Source organism: Lygodium microphyllum, chromosome 4, assembly GCF_053477565.2.
Source record: "Lygodium microphyllum isolate KBCC chromosome 4, Lygodium_microphyllum_v1.1.10, whole genome shotgun sequence".
Lineage (NCBI taxonomy): Eukaryota > Viridiplantae > Streptophyta > Polypodiopsida > Schizaeales > Lygodiaceae > Lygodium > Lygodium microphyllum.
The window spans coordinates 76493411-76509878 of record NC_141138.1 but is presented as its reverse complement, the minus strand read 5'-3'; the positions used below and the strand labels follow the sequence as shown (position 1 = coordinate 76509878).

The window sequence follows — 16468 nt, the reverse complement described above, 5'->3', positions numbered from 1 at the left end:
CATAAGGATCTTATAAACCAGATTACATGACTTACTTTCTGTCATGATCATTTTCTCATTTGATCAATATCATGCATTGTCATCCACAAATTGCAAACTCCATCTCACTATGCATACCAGAAGCTCTCAAACTCGTTAACACATAACTGTGTGTTGCACTATCAAATGGATGCACAACCAATTAACCTGGTGGTCATACATTCAAATGGAAAACCACAACAAAGTTTTTTTCTCATGAATCTCTAAATTCTGTGTTCGCAAGGATTCCATAACTAATTTATAAATTTCCAAAGTTATTCAGTGCTCACCTATAAGTTTTGTTCGTGGAACAATGCCAATAAATAGATAATGTTTGTCTCATTCTGAACAGGATGGTTTGGAGTTTGTGTCTCAAAAAAAATTGTCCATTGGCTTGGCTTGCAAGTTGTGCATTCTCACACAATTCTTCAAATTTGTTGCCATGTCTTCAAATGGTTCCAGAAACTCTCTATCCGAATTTTCAGAACAATAATGTGATTAAAATTTGTGTGTTCAAATTGTAGGTGACGATATTCATTCTCAGGGATGTACAAATTAGAGTCAAAAGTATTTAGAAGCAGGTATTGCAAGGAGACTAGTAGTGTGAATATGAAAGTCTTAGATTCCAGTGTTGCAAAAACCTAATGCATTATGAGATTCCTGTGCAATCCAAAAGCATACTCGACTTGAATATTCAAAGTGACTTCAGCACATGACATTCATAAAAGCAGGATTTGAACCAAATTTTGAAATATGTTGCTTCAATTACAAAATTTTGGGTATAAAAGATAAGCATTCATTACTAGAAAATTCATAAGCAATCCATCAAATATACAGTGTACCAAAGATTATTTTTCATGCAAATATCTGACTTAAATCTTGCTAATAAACAGAATACCCAAACCAAGCCGGCGGACCACATACTGTATTGACCCACAAGATCATCTCACAGGCCTAAAACCCAAGTTAAATCGTATTATGTGAGACAGGAATACTTGGAACCAACCTTAACAGTCCAGTTCTTGTCCACCAAGAGGTTTGATGATTTTAAATCCCGATGTATTATCGGGGGGTTACGATGATGAAGATAATTCATGCCTCGTGCCTACAAAGAAAACTGATTAAGAAAAACACCTATACAATATGAAAGCTACGACATTATATGCATACTTTCCGCCATGTATCATAAACCGCTCACCACATCCAGAACCATGGATAATCGCCGCCTCCAATCCATCCTCTGTGCGTTTCTATGTAGCAAGCGAAAAAGACTGCCCCTGATCATAGAGCGCAAAAAACAGAGTTGGTCCTTCCTTCAGGTTAGCTTTCCCTTAGTAACAATTAAATATATTAAACGTACCTTGGCAAAAACTCTGTGACAATAGACAAATGCTGGGGTGAGTAGACTGCTCCCATGAACAAAAGGACGTTAGGGTGTCGAAGCCGGCGCATAATTGCCACCTAACCAGAAAATAAAGCACCAGTGTATCAGATAAAAAAGTAGGCAGGCTAGTTGTGGATCAAATTAATCCTAACAGCAAATAATAAGAACAGCAGCCCACCTACACAGTTAAGACTTGTTTTACTCCCATTAAACACAGACTGTATGTTAAAAGATAAATACATGTACAAGAAAGGACATGAAAACACAAACCTCTTCCCTAAAGTCTTCCAGTAGTTCTCTTGAGAATTCTTGATTTGTGAAAACTTTCACTGCTACGTCCTGTGAGAAATACACAAAATGACTCCTTCGAACTTTTTGGAAATTTTATAACACAAAAAAACTACCTCACTCACCGAGCCAAACCAAAGGCCATGGTAAACTGTCCCGCAAGAACCTGATAAGTAAATAGTCAACTTAGCTATTGATTATAAGGTTAGACAAGTCCTGGAATTCTCAATACGGCATTTCAGAACCCAACACACACTCGTGGCATCAAAGTTCATACTTGTCATAAGCCTTCAGAACAATGCCAAAAGCATTCACAAAAGCTACTAGTGTTGTACGAGTGAGATTAAGGCCTAAATTAATCTTATTTTTCTGGCACAATTAACTCCAAACCAATATTTTGCAGTAGGACAAGTGGCTCAAAATTTTCTATCTAAGTGCCAATAATGGGCAGCCACTCTCATTCCCACCACATTTTTCATCACCATTATTGCCTTCATCTTCCTGCCCTGCAAGTCATTGCCTACACTCCTGCTGCATTTTCAGCCCCTGCACTTCTCCTTCATTGCCAAAGGACCTGCTGCTGTTTGTGCTGTAGCTGATCAAGACGTTGCTGATTTCAGTCATGCTGCTGGTCAAGGCTGCATACACCCCGTGTTTTGTTGCCTATGGTCACCATCATCCTCAACACCCTGCTGGTTGCTACTCCCCAAAGGTCATCCACTGCTGCATTTGCACTCCAGGAGGACTGCTGTCACTATTTCCAGCCTTCCCAGGCTGCCACGCCATTATTGATGAATTGCTGCTGCTTCATTTTGGAAGCGTATCATATGACCTACTCTTGAAGCTGTTTCCACAGCCTTTAGACTCCATCAGCTCACCTCTAGCCTCAGTATATGAGACATAGAGGACAGAGCCTATCTTGTGCATTCTCATTACTCTATAGACTCTTTTCTCATTGAGCATTCATTAGATTCTGTTATTCTATTTCATACACTCTATGCCTTCCCTCTTTTCTTTAGCATTTGCCTATATGGTATTAACACCAGGTGCTCTTGACTAGCACTTGAGCTTGGCATTCAAGAGCACACCAAAACATATTTTTGAAGATGTCAACTCCCTCATCACCAAAGCACTCCCAGTCAAAGCCACAACCAAGAAATGAATGCTATGAAAGCAAACCAAAGAGAAAGTAGGGTTTGCAAGGGGAAAAACAGAGTGTGTACGGCAAACACTGAAGAGCAAAGCAACTCAGAAAAACGCAAAAGAAGAAGATGATGGAGCACGAAATCATGCTAAATGAACAAAGTTGATACAGTGGAGCCAAAGCTGTGACGATGACTACATTGTCTTGTTTGAATAAGGTAGGAACACCTAAAGGGCATCTGCACTATAAGGGAGTAAAACGTAGTCCTCTAGCAGTAGGATGTCGAAGATGTATGCTAAAGCTGAAGGGCACCTATCAAGGGAGCGAAACGGAATCCTCTGAATTTGACGCCAAATGGTCGAGATGGTGGCCAAGTGGAGAAAGAGAATTTGCAGCCTAAAACGCAGCTTGGAAGGTGTGGAAGATAGGGCGTTTGTTGCAGGGAGAGATGTAGACGGTAGACCACAAACTGCAATACCCTCTTGGTGGGATGTGAGCAAGAGTGGAGAGGAAGAGTGTGACACGCAAGGAATGAATGTGGGATGGATGAATGGGTTAAGTCAATGCTGTATATATAGGCATAGGCTATCTAGAGTGTCACCTACTACTGAAGTCTCTCAGGTGGCCCCTCCACTCTCTTGCAAGGCACCAAAAAGTCTTTTTGGGGCTGTAAATAGCAGGTGTAACCATTGGAGGAGATGGTTGAGGGATTTCTAGACTTTCCTCCCGTTCACACCCTATGAGGGGCAAGCAGCATAGGCAGCCTCATCCACAGGCTATTACTCATCAGAGGACTTCTACACCACTTGAGTTTGTTCACACCAGCCTTTGCGGATATATAGATAGGTGCAAAGAGCAATAGTTTGTGAGGAACAACAAAAGGCGAGTTCAAGACTTGACGGTGACTGATTAGAGGTATGCCTTTGATACCAATATTAGGTTAGGACTCAAAAACATACATACACTCACAAACACTCACAGTGAACAAATGAACAAGAGAGAAGGGAGCGTTGGAAGGTCACGTCTCATATGTGATAATGATAATGAAAGTACAATCCCTAAGGTACTAAGTACCACACCCGCTGTCACGAGGACATGTATTTTTGAAACCTCACTTAACATGTGGATTAACTTTTAATCACATGATTAAGTAAATGAGGTACATGTGAGGTGCTATTCGGGTTAGAGTAAATTTACGAGCCTAGGATCCGAGGAAATCAATCAAAGGCAAAAGTTGCTATAAGTTATGTCGCACAGGTACTTGGTGGTATTTGGTGCCAGTTGTTGGCCTAGGTCATTCATTTGGCCATAAGTGTTAGTTGGTGACACTAGAGAAGTGGCGTTTAATGGTACCTAACGACAATCCGATGGTCAAAGATGCAGAGAGACATTCGAGAATGGAAGTTGCCTAGCCAATTTAATTATTGGCCAACCTGATTATTTTTCAAGGCACCGAAATAATTATTAGATTAATTTTTAGTATTTAAAGTCTGAAAATTAATATTTAATTATGGATAATGCTGGAAAAACCAATTGGGAAGGCTGCCACTTGTCAAAAATGCCCATGCAATACTTAAAAACGTCTTTAGAGGCTTTTAGTGTATTCAGTCTGCAAGAGAGAGGGAGGAGATATTGTTGGTCTGATTTGCAGCCATTGGAGGACCTTCTAAGGCAACCAGGGGCAAGAGAAGACCAATCAACAGCAAGTGACAGCATCTACAGGCTGTTGAGACAAGGCAACAGCTGTAAATGACTAATTTTCTTCAATTCTTTGCATCTATAAGCTATTGTGGCAGGGCAGCAGCTGCATTTGACTGATTTTCAATCATTCTTCGTGACAAAACTCTGAATTTTCTCTCTCTACAGCTTTCTCTCTCATCTCCTAGCCATTTCACAACCTTGCTCCGAAGACCTCAGCATTTGGACACTTGGAGGCTGAGAAAGCAGCCTCAGGAAGCGTGCCAAAAATTGAAAGCTCCAAGTCTTGGATTTTTCATGGCTGAAGGTGAATTTCAGCTAAATTCAGGTGGAGGACTAGCCAACCATTGAATTTGGGGCATTTCCATCGTCTATGAAGTGAGTGAAGGCCAATTAAGTGCCCAAATCAAGGGGCAGATCAGATTGAAGTCTCGCTAGTCACTTTGGACAGCAAGGGGAGTTTGGATTTCGAAGGGGATCGGGAGAATCCCATTGTAAATCAAATTTTTTCTTCAATAAAGCTAAAGAAATACCGAAAGGGGCGCCAATTTTGGGGCCAATCGGGTGTGCATTGTCCCAGATTAGTAGGTAAACTTGTATTTTCAGATTTTCATTAATTGTTTGCTACTGTAATTAAGTTGTAATCAAGGATTTACCACCCATTCGCGGAAGGAAGGCTAGTTACACCCACCAACAAGTGTTCATATGGAGAAAAAAACCCTTGTCTAGCTTGAAGGTAAAAGTGCTTGTGGATAAGGAGCATTCATACCGGAACTTCAAAGGAATGTAACAAGCGTAACAGAGAGAGAGGGAGGGAGAGAGAGAGAGATTAATGTTTGCTAAGGCCAAAATTGGCTTACGAGACAAAACCATGTACAATGTTGGTCATCATTAGATATCAGAGTGTGATGTGCTGAAAGATAGTCAGTGATATCAAATATACTATGAAAAGAAGCTAAAGTGATGTACAAAATAACATAGTGTTGATATAGGAATACAATGAAAGGATGTGATAGTACATGTCTAGCTGTGTGGTTGAATGATATCCCTATATCTAGTTCCACCCAGTCAAGATCGGTGAATAGAGTATGGCACACATCTCGGATGAAATAGTATGAGGGTAATATCTGGACTCGGCCCTCAACTTTGTCAGTTGTTGCTCATATCGCTAGTGGACTTCCCTCGTCTCCATTTGATATAGCATCTGTGTCTAATGCCCCTATATCTACGGGCTGTGTGCTGCTCTAATGATATGTGACTTACCTTCTCTTATTCTATTTATCACTAAAAGAATAAATAACAAAGTAATAGTAATGGGCGCCCACCACCTATAGTGTGTGGCTATGCATGTTTATATACAAGTAGATGTAGGTGGCTAGACACAAATGGCCTTTAACCCCCCAACAATCTCCCACTTAAAGGCATGTATCAATGATGAGGAGTAAAAGATAAAAGAAGAAAAGTACAATACGATGAGGAAAGATATCATCTCATCCTATGCTTTTTAAAATTCTAAGAAAGGCATATCATTTCATTGAGAGACTCTTAGTGAGCATATCTGCAGGATTCGTATTCGTAGGAATCTTCACAAGCTCAATGGACTTGTCCTCTACCACCTCTCTAATAAAGTGATAGTACATCTCAACGTGCATTGTTTTTGCATGGAAGATAGGATTATTGGCCCTTAATGGCACTCATCCAATCTAAATGTAGTATAGGAGTCATAGTCAAATCAAGATCCACAACTAGATAGGCTATACATAGGGGCTCCTTGCAAGTCCCAGTGGCTACAATGTACTCACCCTCGGTGGTAGATAAGACCATGCATTTTTGCACCTTGGATATCTTGGAAATATCACCTCTAATAGGTACTAGCCATAGCGAGTATTGTCTCCTCCAGTATTAGCAGATAGCCTATATTTGCATGCCTCCTCTTCATCCATCACCTATGGCCTCTGTGGATCCTCAAAATCATGTGTCACACTGTCTGCTCTATGTTCTCGCATTAAAATCTCCAACTAGAAGAATCTCCCCTAGGCTAGAGTATAAACAATCTCACTGGATAGGTTTGTAAAAGGGGACTCTCCTTCTCCATCTCCCTCTCCCTGTTGCTGCTGCGGCTCCCCAATAGTATATCTTGACCCTCATGGGGAGTAGTAGTAGAGGGCAATATATAGCATCAAACCATAGGAGATCTCCACTCTAATCCACATGTATCGTTCATTGCGATCTCATGCCATGATGTGGATTCTATCTTGTAGCTCTTGTTTGATCAAATTGCCACTCCTCCAAATCCTCATGTGATGCCTTGATGTCATTTCTAGCTCCTGTACATTAACTCCCATACATATCCCTATACTCTGTGTAGTCCCCTCTCAAAGACTCTGGTGTGTCTTTGTGATCAATTCTCCATCACCTCCTCCATCCTCCCTAGGCATGTCCATAATGAGCCATTACAGTTCCATACTATCATCCATATATCTAAGTTGTCTCCCTCATAGGCAGCGTGTCCTATTAAACTGCCTTGCTATCAGTGATGACTCGACCATCTCTATATACTAGCTTTTTGCCCTCCTTCCTAGCCTTGATTATTTCGGGCATGGTTGGGTACATATGGTCCACCTGCATCTTGGTAAGGTCATCATCTAGGTAGATGGGATCCCCTAGGAGTCCGCGTAGCATGGCTTTCTTCCTCATGAAGGCCGTCCTCTCCATTTCGTCTCGAAACCTTAGAATGAGTGTGTGTTTTTGCAGTTCCTTTCCAACTACCCAAGCTTTTGTAAAGAGGAGTGCTTCTTTCTCATTATACCTAAGGCATATGCACAAATTCTTACCATCCTCTACAAGCAATGAGTCCTCCTCCTCGAGTATGCCATTTACACATACGTTTAGTCACCTCACTTGCCTCATCCTCTCTTCCTCCAACATGGCATTGACCATGCATACCTCCTCTTTTTTGGTTGTCATTTTCCACATCCTTTTCTATGTTCTTCTTCACTACCTCCACCCACCCTTGTTGCGTGGCCTCTAGCTTAATGTCCACCGCTTTGGAGATTTCCTCCTTTATGGCAATGATCATGTCCTCTTGGATCTCTCCTTCCTCTCATCCAATGTTCTTTCGCACCACAATCTCTTCTTTTAGTTGTTGAATTTCCATTAACATGGTTGCTTTCTCATTCCTCCATTCTTCGGCTTCACTTTCAAGTTTTGTGATTTTGTCTAGATGGCATTGCTGCACTTGGTTAATACTGTTGTCCAAGTTTTTTTGTGTTGGCAATGAGCGTTTTCAACACTTTCTTGAGTGTATCTAACTTCGTGTCCACACTTGCCATGTGTCTGTGGTGTTGATGGTCTATGGTTTTATCTTTGTCTCTTAGATGTGTCAAGGCATGGTTTCTCACTTCAGCAATGGATCAATTTTTCCAAGATCCTCTAGGATGGCAGGACGGGTTTGACAATGCGACCTCAATGAAAGGCCTCAAGATGCAAACTTGCGTGACAAGGGAAGGGCAATGAGGCAAGGTCAACTCACGGACAAGGCGGAGGTGAGGGCGCATGGGGGAGGGGGGATTGCAAGGGCAGGGGCAGCAGGCTTAGGGCCAGCAACAGGGCAGGGTCAGGCGGGGGGGGGGGGGGGGGGGGGGGGTTGTTGTGCAAGATAGGGACACAATGGAGGTGGGGCAAGATGGGACGAGATCTAAAGCAAGGTGGGTCGATGGCAAGGCAAAGGCACAAGTTGAAAAAGGAGAGGAGGGGGTAGTGGTGAAGGGCGAGAGTGCTAGGGCAAAGGTGCAAGTTGAAGGGAGGGGAGGGGAGAGAGAGAGAGAGAGAGAGAGAAAGAGAGTTCTCTCTTGTGAAAAAGGCCCTTGAATCATCCGACTTGACCTGTGCCACTCTTCCTATGTCCACTTGCCTTGTTGCAACAGACAGTCAGGGGAGAGAGAGAGAGAGAGAGAGAGAGAGAGAGAGATATAGGGCTCCCATTGGGCAAGCATTAGTGTATTGTATTATTGCACTTGCCAATGAATAAAAGCCTTGGTTGGGATAGACTCATAAATGAATTTTTTGAGACTTATGCTACTCCCTTGTTAGTGAAGCCTTTGACAGGCACGTGTCAGGAGGATAAAAGTCTTGGTTGGGATAGACTCATGAATGAATTTTTCGAGACTTATGCTACTCCCTTGTTAGTGAAGCCTTTGACAACTACATGTCAAGACTCATGAGGTTTGGGCTACTAGAAATCATACATACATCCTGGAAAGAAGGTGCTATTAAGTTAATCCCCAAAGTCCCTTTGTGTGTGATGTTTAAACATTGGTGCGGATTTCCTTGAAGGGTGCTATGTACAAGGTATTCTCGAAGGTGCTAGCTAATCGACTTCAAAAGCATCTCCCTACCATTGCACATCCCCTTCGGTATGGATTTATCAAAAGGGCAAAAATATCTTGCATAATATCTCGAATATGTAGATGGGCATAGATTTTGTGCCGCACCCAACCAATTGATTCTTCTTAGTTAGTTGGATTTGGAAAAGAACTTTGACTATTTAGAACGGTATTTTCTAGTGGAGCTTATGTAGACCACAGGTTTAGGTCACACACTCTCAATTGACATACTCTATTAGTAGCGATGCTTCTTCATGTGTCATCCTGAATGGTGGTGTTATTGAACCCTTTATCCTTGGATAGTTGGTTAGACAAGGCTGTCTTTTGTAAAGAAATACTCGAGCATATAATCAAATACCATCACATGACAAAGCAAATTGATAAGAGAGCTTAGTAGGGTTCCGGTAACTCAAAGGCAATGAACATAGAAGATCAAGAATAATAAATTAATAAATATAATGCTCGATGCAGTAAACACACATGTTAGGAGGCTTGGGCTACTGGAATCATGCATGTATCCTAGAAAAGTGTTATTAAGTTGATCCCCAAAGTAACTTTCCCTTTGATGTTTAAACATTGGCACACGATTTCCTTGATGAGTACTATGTACAAGATATTCCTCAAGGTGCTAGCTAATCACTTTTATAAGCATCTCCCTGTTAGAGAGATCATAGCCAGGGCTGCACCAGGGCTGCACAGTCGGACTGTGCAGTCGGACTGCCACGTGGCAGTCCGACTGCCTGCAGCCCAGTCGGCTGCATTTAATGCAGCCGACCTGTCCTATTCTTTGGGCAGATTTCGGCTATTTATACCTGAGGTCTCCAGCAGTCTTCCCATTCATTCTCTGTCGCAGATTACAGACCGGTGCCGTGCAGATCTCTGTCTCTGTTCGCAGATTTCAGACAGCAGACAGTGCAGACTGCAGCAGACTTCGAGGTGGACAGCAGGTCGCATCGTCGAGGTGGAGACACGCAGTCCAGCGCACTGCGCCCGTGTATATCTTTGTATTCAGCATTCTTTATACAGCAGATCTTCAGTGTACACTGTCTCTTTCTCTCCCTTCTCTCTCTGCGTTCTCTCACTCTCAGTCCTACGCTTCCGCACCGCTGCACTCTGACATGGTATCAGAGCAGTGTTTGAGGGCTGACTGAGCGCAGAATCAACCTGAAGTGGAGTTTCCATCGCGACACAAATTTGCGTTTTTTGCGTTTAAGGGCAGACAGGAGGGCTGCGCCTTGGAACAAGGCTGAAACGAGTGTGGGCGCACAGGAAAGGAGTACAGGTGGTGGATTTGCTGCTGTTTACTGCTGTTTGTCGCGGAGAAAGTTTGAGTTTTCAACCTAAAAGTGCAGGATTTGCTTTTTCATCGCCTCCGGCGGGTGAAGGAGCTTCGGGACGCTGAAGAGCCTTAGCAGACTGAGTCTACTCAGTCAGAGGGGGCTGCTTTTGCGTTTGAGAAGGCATTGCAGGTGAAGATGTCTACAGAGATGGACTTGGAGTTCCAGGCGATTATGGACCGGAAGGTGCCTGTCCTACCGGCTCTTCCTACAGATCAGAAGCTCGACGGCGACAACTACCGCATTTGGCGCGTTATGATGTTGGCCATTCTGGAGTCCTATGATTTGGCGGAGTTGGTTCAGGAAGATATTGACCGGCCCTCGGTAAGAGATGAGTCCAAACTCTCTTCCGATGCTCGTGCGGAGTTGGCCAGGGCCCAGTCTCATTGGGACAAACTGAATGCCCGGATTCGATCCTTTCTCTTTCTATCATGCACTACAGCTGTGATCGCTCACATCGAGCACTTGACGGTGGCTCGTGAGATATGGCTGGAGCTTGATCAAATGTACAATCGGATGACCCTGATGAAGAGGGTTTCTTTGGAGGTACAGATGCGGACCTTGTCCGTCAATAAGTCTTCTTCGCTAAGGGAACACATTAACAAGCTAAGGCAGCTACAGATGCAGGTTCAGAATGCGGGGAAGCCCATCTCCTCCGAAGACATGGCGATTACACTTTTGTCCCAGTTGCCGCCACGATTCGGTACATTTTACTCTGCCCTTATTGCTTCGGGGCGAGAGTCTACTCTTCGGTGGGAGGAGTTGGTTCCTATGGTCTTGGACCAAGAGGAACAGTTAAAGGGACAGAATGCTTCCAAGACGGAGGCGTTGACAGGTCAAGCCTCTCAGAAGAAGGGGAAGGACCAAAAGAAGAAGAAGGGGGATAACAAGTCCAAGAAGGACAAGGAGAAGGACAAGGACAAAGACTCCACATGCCATATTTGTGGAAAGACTGGCCATTGGAAGAAGGATTGCCCTGACAAAGACTCGAAGGACACCAAGAAGAAGGACACCAAGGATTCTGGAGCGGTGGCTGCACCCTCATCAGCTGCATTTCTACATTTAGTTGTCATTGAGGACGCTTCACCGAATGCTTCTGATGCTGCGATGGCGGCTTCCCAATCTCGAGAGTGGATTATTGATAGTGGTGCCTCACGGCACATGACTCCTTCATCAGATGGTGTTGCCCAGCTGCGACCTTCGCGTGGGCAGGTTCTCATTGGAGACAGCTCTTCAGTTTCTATTGCAGGTCGGGGTAAGATGCAGCTTATTCCGGATGGACGAGGTGGCACCCATACTTCAGAGGTTTTGCATGTACCAGGATTGGGGTACCATCTCCTTTCAGTCCATAAGATTTGTTCCCTTGGTCTTCTGGTGGAGTTTGACAGTTCTACAGTGCGAGTCCTTGATCGTGTATCGAGGAAGGTTCTATCATCTGGATATGAGGAGAACGGCATTTACAAACTGAAGTCTTCCACTGCCTTCTCTACTATTCTTCTTACCTCACAGTCACAGTCTGAATTATGGCATGCTAGGTTTGGTCACCTGAACTATGACTATCTTCGGAAGGCGTCACGGGGACAGCTTGTTCGAGGGTTACCGGATATAGTGGTGAGCCAGCAGCCATGTGTCTCCTGCATAAGGGGGAAGCAGCATAGGGATGCCATCCCCCACACCGCTTCACGGCGGTCTACTTCACCGATGGAGTTAGTATCTACGGATCTATGTGGCCCTATGAGGAATGAGTCCCTGCGTGGGAGCTCGTACTTCATGCTGATCGTGGATGACTATAGCAGGATGACATGGGCCTACTTTTTGGCACTAAAATCAGAAGCTTTCTCACACTTCAAGGATTGGCTTCTCTTTGAGGAGAACCGATCAGGCCGGAAGTTGAAGACCTTGCGATCCGACAAGGGAGGTGAATTTGTCTCTAATGAATTTGCTCGGTTTTGTGCAGATAGAGGAATTCACCAGGAGTTTGCCAATACGAATACTCCACAAGAAAATGGTATTCTCGAACGAAAGAACCGTAGTGTGATCGAGATGGCGCGCACCATGATGGAGCACCGACAGACCCCCCAGGTTCTGTGGGCCGAGGCTGTGGCTACTGCAGTCCACATTCTTAACCGATCTCCTACTTCGGCCGTGGAAGGGATGACTCCATTTGAGGCGTATTTTGGAACGAAGCCAGATGTTTCTTACTTTCGGGTCTTTGGGTGTGATGCCTATGTTCACATTCCCAAAGCTCACCGTGACAAATTCGAAGCGGCTTCCCGCAAACAGGTATTTGTTGGCTACAGCTCCCAGTCCCAAGGCTACCGACTGTATGATCCCGTCAAGCGGGATGTATATACTAGCCGTGATGTGCGGTTTGTGGAGGTTCCGGCTTCTTCAACGGGTGAGGAGCATCCCGTTCTTGGAGATCCAGGGGAGAGTTTGGCTCCTTCTACAGTTCCACTGGAGCCTGTGCCGTTTGATTATGATTCTGTTTCTGACACAGAGTCTATTGTTCCACCGGATCCTTCTGAGGAGTTACCACTGGTGGACATTCCAGAGTCTTCTACTGATGGAGAACGACGAGGGGAGGTTCGGCCTCCTCCTCGCTGGGCCCGTGACACACTCCGTGATTCAGGGATCGAGGGGGTTCTTGAGGAGTGGGGACCGCAGGATGGTCCGCGGCGGTCACGGAGGCACCAGGCGCATTCTTCGGAGCTTGTGTGCTCCAATTATTGTTTGATGTCCCGAGTTATGCAGGATCGAGAGCCCACCTCCGTGAAGGAGGCTTTACAGTCCGCCCCATGGAAGAAAGCTATGGAAGCTGAGTTGGAGGCTATTGAGAGGAATGGCACTTGGTCACTTGTGCCACGCCCCCCGAAGAAGAAGGTGATTGGAGTCAAGTGGGTCTTCAAGACCAAATATCTCAGTGATGGTACTTTGGATAAGCACAAGGCTCGCCTTGTTGCTAAGGGTTTTGCCCAGCGCCCAGGGATTGACTGTCATGACACCTTTGCCCCTACAGCTCGTATGGCAACCATTAGAGCTGTTCTTGCTTTGGCTGGCCATAGGAGATGGCCTGTTTATCAGCTGGATGTGAAGTCGGCCTTCCTGAATGGTGATTTGACGGAGGAGATCTACGTTGAGCAGCCTCCTGGCTTTGGTTCTTCAGATGGGAAAGTCTACAGGTTGAAGAAGGCCCTGTATGGTCTCAAGCAGGCCCCGCGAGCTTGGAACGAGAAGATTAATTCGTTCCTCCAGACTCAGTTGGGATATCGGCGGTCCAAGGCCGATCCGCAGCTGTATGTTCACACTTCCGAGGATGGTTGTGTGCTGTTTGTATTATATGTTGATGATTTGATTGTCACAGGTGATGATGCACAGCAGGTCCAGGAGACAAAGTCAGCTTTACATCGGACGTTCGAGATGACGGATTTGGGGCTACTCCATTTCTTTTTAGGACATGAGATTTTTCAGTCTCAGAGGGGGATCTTTCTCTCCCAACAGAGATATGTACAGGAGCTCTTGGTGTCTTTTGAGATGGATGATTGTCGGGCCCTCTCTACTCCTATGGATCCGAACTGGAAGGCCACTTCCCACTCAGCTTCTCCTTTGGCGGATGCTTCCCGCTATCGACAGTTGATAGGGTCTTTGATTTGGCTTCTCAACACCAGGGTTGATCTATGTTTTGCTGTTGGGCTCTTGGCAGGGTTCATGAGTGAACCTAAGACGGTGCATTGGCAGGCTGCTCAGAGGATACTTCGGTATCTGAGGGGGACGTCTGATTTGGGGATTCATTACCCCGCAGGGACAGATGGGTCAGATCTTGTACTTGCAGGTTGGAGCGACTCGGATTGGGCCGGTGACGTGGACCACAGGCGGTCTACAACAGGTTACTGCTTTACTTTGGGTGCAGGAGTTATTTCATGGAGTAGCAAGAAGTAGCCCACGGTAGCCCTTTCGTCTACTGAGGCGGAGTATCGGGCCGCATCTTCCACCACATGCGAGGTTGTGTGGCTTCGGAGATTGTTGGAGGAGCTTGGGTGCCCCCAGACTCGTCCTACATTGCTGCGATGTGACAATGAGAGTTGCATTGCCTTGGCGAGGAATCCTGTTTTTCATGCCCGGACGAAGCACATTGAGATCCAGTACCACTTCATCCGAGAAAAGCTTTTGGATGAGACCATCACTGTGGAGTATTGCAAGACGGAGGATAATCTTGCGGATTTGTTTACGAAGGCTCTTCCTCAGGCTCTACTTCGGCAACATTCCAGATCCCTCAGGCTTCTGCCTTGCCCAGGCTCTGAGAGGGGGTGTTAGAGAGATCATAGCCAGGGCTGCACCAGGGCTGCACAGTCGGACTGTGCAGTCGGACTGCCACGTGGCAGTCCGACTGCCTGCAGCCCAGTCGGCTGCATTTAATGCAGCCGACCTGTCCTATTCTTTGGGCAGATTTCGGCTATTTATACCTGAGGTCTCCAGCAGTCTTCCCATTCATTCTCTGTCGCAGATTACAGACCGGTGCCGTGCAGATCTCTGTCTCTGTTCGCAGATTTCAGACAGCAGACAGTGCAGACTGCAGCAGACTTCGAGGTGGACAGCAGGTCGCATCGTCGAGGTGGAGACACGCAGTCCAGCGCACTGCGCCCGTGTATATCTTTGTATTCAGCATTCTTTATACAGCAGATCTTCAGTGTACACTGTCTCTTTCTCTCCCTTCTCTCTCTGCGTTCTCTCACTCTCAGTCCTACGCTTCCGCACCGCTGCACTCTGACACTCCCTACCTTGTGCATCCCTTCAGTATTGGCTCATCAAGGGCAAAAATATTTTGCATGATATCTTGGATGTATGAATGGACATAGATTGTGCGTGGCACCCAACCAAGTTGCTCTTCTCAATTAGTTGGATTTGAAGAAGATCTTTGACTATTTGGAACAGTATTTTTTGGTGGAGCTTATTCAGACCATGGATTTTGGATCACGCATGTCTCAGTTGCTATACTCTATTAGCAGCAATGCTTCATGTGTCATGTTGAATGGTGGTATTATTGAACCCTTTATCATTGGACAATATGTTAGACAAGGCTGTCCTTTGTAAAGAAATACTTGAACATAAAATCAAACACAATTGTATGACAAAGCAAACTGATAAAAGAACTTAGTAGGGTTAGGATAACTCAAAAGACAATGAACATAGAAGATGGAGAAAATGAATGAACAAATATAATGCTCAAAGAAGTAAACACACTATACAGAGTGAATACAAAACCTAGAACCCTTGTGTTGAAGTACCGAAGCAGAGAGTATGAGGATGGAGAGTATGATGTACTCTGTATGGATCCTGAAATGCAACAGACAGCCTCAGAGAGTGTTTAGAAGTACCAAATGCAGATCTAGAGAGTTTGGATCATGCTAAACATGTCAAGCGCAGCTCGAAAGAGTGGGCAACATACTGAATATGGTTTGGATGAGGTAGATGGCTGCTGAAACTGAAAATGCAGCTGATAATGATGATGTGGCAGGTTGGCAACAGCTTCTGATCTGCAAACACAGGTTGTGTGGACCTGCAGCAGCAAAACACAAACTGTTGATGGATGCCAAGAAGGAGAAGAAGGCTCAGAACTGTCGCCTGCTGCTGATGGCTAGAGATTAGGCTGAGTGGTGGGCAACCTATCTATTTATAGTTGAGTGCATCCTTCCAAACTAGGTTTGGCATGAGGGACATAGACACTCTCTAGGAAAGCGGTCATATAATGAAACTGCTAGTATTTGGGATGAGGCAATCTTGATTGTAGTTCAATCTGCAACAAGTCTCCAACAATGGCCTTGAAGGACATGACTCTCTACCATGCTTTCTTTTGCAAGAAGCATTTGGTCTCACTTTTTCACATCTTTGGGTGTGATTCATATATCCATATGGACAAGAAGTACAAGGCAAGCTCGACGCAAATTCAAGAAACTCATCTTATTGTGGTGAGTCAAGATATGATGAACTATGCCCTTATGTCACAGATTTAAGAGGATCAAGAGCATACCACCATTGAGGAGGCTTTGGCACAAGATGTTTGACACCTTGCTATGAAAGAGAAGCTCAATTCCATTGAGAAAAATCAGACTTACAAGTTGGTTCTGCAATCACGCAAGCGGAAGGTGATAGATGTGATAAGACCAAATATTTTACCGATGTCACCTTGGACAAGCATAAAGTTAGAATTGTTGCC

At 44.9% G+C, this 16468-nt stretch overlaps 1 protein-coding gene across 4 annotated transcripts in view; it reads right to left on the bottom strand.

The window, feature by feature from the left end:
* LOC148037195 (uncharacterized) overlaps positions 1 to 16468 on the bottom strand; it is a 52978-nt gene that overhangs the window by 12324 nt on the left and 24186 nt on the right. For all 4 annotated transcript variants that reach the window (XM_087676115.1, XM_087676116.1, XM_087676118.1 and 1 more), the window contains exons 4-8: positions 1816 to 1856; positions 1673 to 1741; positions 1379 to 1479; positions 1217 to 1295; positions 1025 to 1123 (exon numbers count right to left, since the gene is read on the bottom strand). In XM_087676115.1, the coding sequence (XP_087532241.1) occupies positions 1025 to 1123; positions 1217 to 1295; positions 1379 to 1479; positions 1673 to 1741; positions 1816 to 1856 (389 nt within the window). The remainder of the gene's footprint in view (positions 1 to 1024; positions 1124 to 1216; positions 1296 to 1378; positions 1480 to 1672; positions 1742 to 1815; positions 1857 to 16468) is intronic.